Source organism: Microtus ochrogaster, unplaced genomic scaffold (assembly GCF_000317375.1).
Source record: "Microtus ochrogaster isolate Prairie Vole_2 unplaced genomic scaffold, MicOch1.0 UNK25, whole genome shotgun sequence".
NCBI classification, from domain to species: domain Eukaryota; kingdom Metazoa; phylum Chordata; class Mammalia; order Rodentia; family Cricetidae; genus Microtus; species Microtus ochrogaster.
The window spans coordinates 1,023,854-1,027,366 of record NW_004949123.1 but is presented as its reverse complement, the minus strand read 5'-3'; the positions used below and the strand labels follow the sequence as shown (position 1 = coordinate 1,027,366).

At 50.2% G+C, this 3,513-nt stretch overlaps 2 protein-coding genes across 2 annotated transcripts in view; both read right to left on the bottom strand.

Moving 5' to 3' along the window:
• The window catches only part of Gstm3 (glutathione S-transferase mu 3), a 3,154-nt gene extending 978 nt beyond the window's left edge, over nucleotides 1-2,176 (bottom strand). Inside the window, exons 1-5 of the mRNA XM_005367852.2 lie at nucleotides 1,993-2,176; nucleotides 1,557-1,632; nucleotides 1,225-1,289; nucleotides 565-646; nucleotides 377-477 (exon numbers count right to left, since the gene is read on the bottom strand). Coding sequence (XP_005367909.1) covers nucleotides 377-477; nucleotides 565-646; nucleotides 1,225-1,289; nucleotides 1,557-1,632; nucleotides 1,993-2,040 — 372 coding nt within the window. The 5' untranslated portion in view covers nucleotides 2,041-2,176. The remainder of the gene's footprint in view (nucleotides 1-376; nucleotides 478-564; nucleotides 647-1,224; nucleotides 1,290-1,556; nucleotides 1,633-1,992) is intronic.
• Nucleotides 2,095-3,513, bottom strand: part of Eps8l3 (EPS8 like 3) — a 14,483-nt gene continuing 13,064 nt past the window's right edge. Inside the window, exon 19 of the mRNA XM_026789613.1 lies at nucleotides 2,095-2,289. Within this exon, the coding sequence (XP_026645414.1) occupies nucleotides 2,095-2,289 (195 nt within the window). The remainder of the gene's footprint in view (nucleotides 2,290-3,513) is intronic.

Below are 3,513 nucleotides of genomic sequence, written 5' to 3'. Positions count from 1 at the left end.
ACACTCATGGTGCTCTCTCTCTCTCTCTCTCATACTCATACACACACACACACACACACACACACACACACACACACACACACACAATAGCTGACAGCTGTAGTCGGGGCCTGGCCCAGTGATGGACACTGCGGACCTTTCTCTAGGCAGTTTCTTACCGCCTTTACTTGGAGGAGGCAGGATGGGGAGCTAGCTTTGGAAAGGAAGAGACACTAATGCCGGAATTACACAACAAAACAAACCAAAAAATAAAACCTGTTTCCAATCCTTACAGATTGGGTCAATGAAAAGATGGCGACCACAGAAGGGAGCCGAGCCAGTTCTTAGCACGTTTGCCTGAAACCCAGCACGGCTGATTCCCGGTAACGCAACTCACGTGGTCAGAATTGTAGCAGAGCCGAACCAGCTGCATGCGGAAGTCCATTATCTGGTTCTCCATGATGTCCACTCTTATCTTCTCTTCTTCAGTCTCCCCACCTGTAGGTCAAACAGCACCAAGTCACCCTCGGGATTACCCACCTCGGGCCTCGGCCTCGGCTCTCACATCAGCGCTGGGCCACTCACACATGTTGTGCTTGCGCGCGATGTACCGCAAGATGGCGTTACTCTGGGTGATCTTGTTCTTCCCGTCCATAAGGTAGGGCAGCTGGAAGGAAACCGGGACATAGTTCCACTCTTCGGGAACAGAGACTTGCACGGCAGTAAACATGAGATAACAGAAGCTCAGAGAAAGAAAATAGCTAGCACTCGGTCCCCAGCTGATTCTAGACAAGCGCGTGAGAGTCTGTGTGTCAGTGAGAATGTATGCGTGGCATGTCGACTTTCTCGGAATACTTTTTATAAGCAAACTGTAAATATTTTATATTTTAAAGTAAAACTAAGAGTAGTGCGTTTATGGATACATTAAAGAGCATTTAACAACCATGACACTTAAGAAGATACTGGGACAGATCGAGGAGATTTCTATCAGTGACAAAGTCACACCCCTGGGCTAAGTAATTAATGTCTCTTATAGCCTGTCTTTTTGAGAGAGAAAAATGTTAGTGTTTGATAGTCGTTAGTGGGAGTTAAAATGTTGCTCTCCTCCTGTTCAATGGTCTTTGAATTCTATCCATTCTCTCCATCTGAAGAGCCTCTATTCTAGATTCTCCCAAACCAGAGACGAAGTAAAAGACTGATAGGCAGGTGGCCTTCCCTTCTGCCCACTCCTCCAAAGCCACCTACGTTAGGAAAATCCAGATCTAGCTTGAATTTCACGTCCAGCCATTGGCTCCTATCATAGTCGGGAGCTGTAAGAGAAAAGCGGAACCCAACTCCCTTACCAGCCAAGCAGAGAAATGATTTAGTCCTGATACCTCAAGTTCCCAATCCCCAAAACCTAACGCTTGGGTTTCTACAGCCTACGTATTAAGATTTGATTGGGCAGCAAGAGAAAATCCCATGACTGAGCTTCTCTTGACACAGTTCCCAGTTGACTGGAGCAGGGGACCCATACAACCTCGGTGTAATGTTCCTCCCTGGGTGAAAGACAACTGGAGGGCACCCACAGACATTACCTTCACCACACGTGTACCGTTTCTCCTCATAGCTGGTATCAGTATACTCCAGGAGCATGCGGATGGCATGAGCCAGCTAAAGGTGGGGGGGGGGGTGGAGAAGGACCCCGGTCAGCGCGCCTGCACGGTTGCCACTCGCTCCCAACCCCCGCCCGTCAACGTCCCCAGCCCAACGCTGCGAAGTCCCAGTATTGTGTTAAAAGTTGTCGGGCGGGGAAAGTTGTCGTTAAGCAGCCCCTTCGCTCTGGCCCCGAAATGTCCGGTCTCCTCCTCTCCCCATGGGCTTGGGGACCCCACAGGCTGGCCGGAGGTAGGCCTCGGAGGGCAGCTCAGCTGACCCTGGTCACAGCTGGGAGGCCCCTTCCGCACTGGCTGCAGCCCACCGACACCGCCTGCATCTCTGTCCCAGCAGCTGGGCTGGCGAGGAGCCACTCACCCCGCGGATATCCCAGTAACCCAGAACCATAGACGATTTAGTCGACATGTTGAAAGATCTGAGCCCCTGCGAGGATTTGCGAAGGCTTGTGGGCGCCCAACTTTATACTTGACGCTGCGGGCGGGGCCGCTGTGATCGGACTGGCCCCTCCTTCCTCGCCCCGTGCTCCACCCGCCTTTCGCGTGGTCGCGGGGGCCACGGGCGCGCACGCGCAACTGCGGCGCCTGAAAGCTTGTGTTGCGAACTTCCTCCCCGGATGCTGATGCGTCCCCACCCCGGCAGTGGGGAATCTGGATCCTAGTTACCCGGGGAGCGTGAGAGTCGTGCCGCATAATGAGCTGGCATTGGTCAGTGGGAGTCGGAATTCTGAGCACAAGGGGACCGCTGTCTTTGGCTCCTTTGGAGGGACATGTGAAGGGCTAAGAAGGAAAACACAACAAGAACTAATAAATCACATAGACACATAAAACCGTGAGGTAGGAAATGATTTGGGTATAAGGCAATACCTAAAGTTCTTTAGGGGTAGAACTGTCTATCCTCTACCCAAGATACACAGTGGCTCTGTCAGTTCTGGGCAGGCAAGAGGATTTGTGGGCTATTGTGGAGGAAAAATTTAGGGGAGTCCAGAGTTGTTCTGCTCACCTTCCACAGCACAGCTATCCAGGGCTCCCAACATTTACTCCTCGAGCCTGGGTGGTGGGAAATCGTGCTTTTCCATAGTTTAGCTGAATCAAGCTTCAGACTTTGTAAAAAGATGTTGTACTAAAAAAAAAGAAGAAATCGGTATAGAGACACGCGACTTTGTAATCCCCCCAAGAAAACAAAAGCCATTGACAAACTAACCTGAAGCATTAGACTAAATTGCATCCCCGCGAATAGAGCATCCCAGGGTGCCAGGCAATTGTTGGGGTGTTTCACTTGTAGTTATATAGTCCAATTCAGGCTGTGTGCAGGCGTGTTCTGCCTATTTTCTGGAAAAAGGAGTGGAGGCCTAGAGAAGATGGGTAAGCCCATCAAGTTCCCCTGGTGATCCAGGATTCAGATTGAGGATGGTCTAATACTTTTACTGGTTCCACTGTGCTTGGCTAGTTGTATAGCCTCTTATCTTGCCATCATCTTTAATATGAAGTCAGGGGAACACTCTAGGTTTTCCCTGGTTTTTAGCTCTGAGAAGCCAAGGCCGATGGGTTAGTATCTCCTTCCATTTTAAGACCTTAGCTTTTCTGATTAAATTTGCCCTTGATAAGACTCCGAAGGCCTTTCCTCCTCCTCCTCCTCCTCCTCCTCCTCTTCCTCCTCCTCCTCCTTTAAGATTTTGCTTTCTTAGTTTGTGTTCCTAACTACAAGAGATGCTTTCATGAGGCCAGGGAAGTTGAGGGAATTGGTAGAGACATCTGAAAATAAGGTACTCTGCTCTGGTTTTTTGGTTTTTTTTTTTTGAGACAGGGTTTCTCTGTGGCTTTGGAGCCTGTCCTGGAACTAGCTCTGTAGACCAGGCTGGTCTCGAACTCACAGAGATCC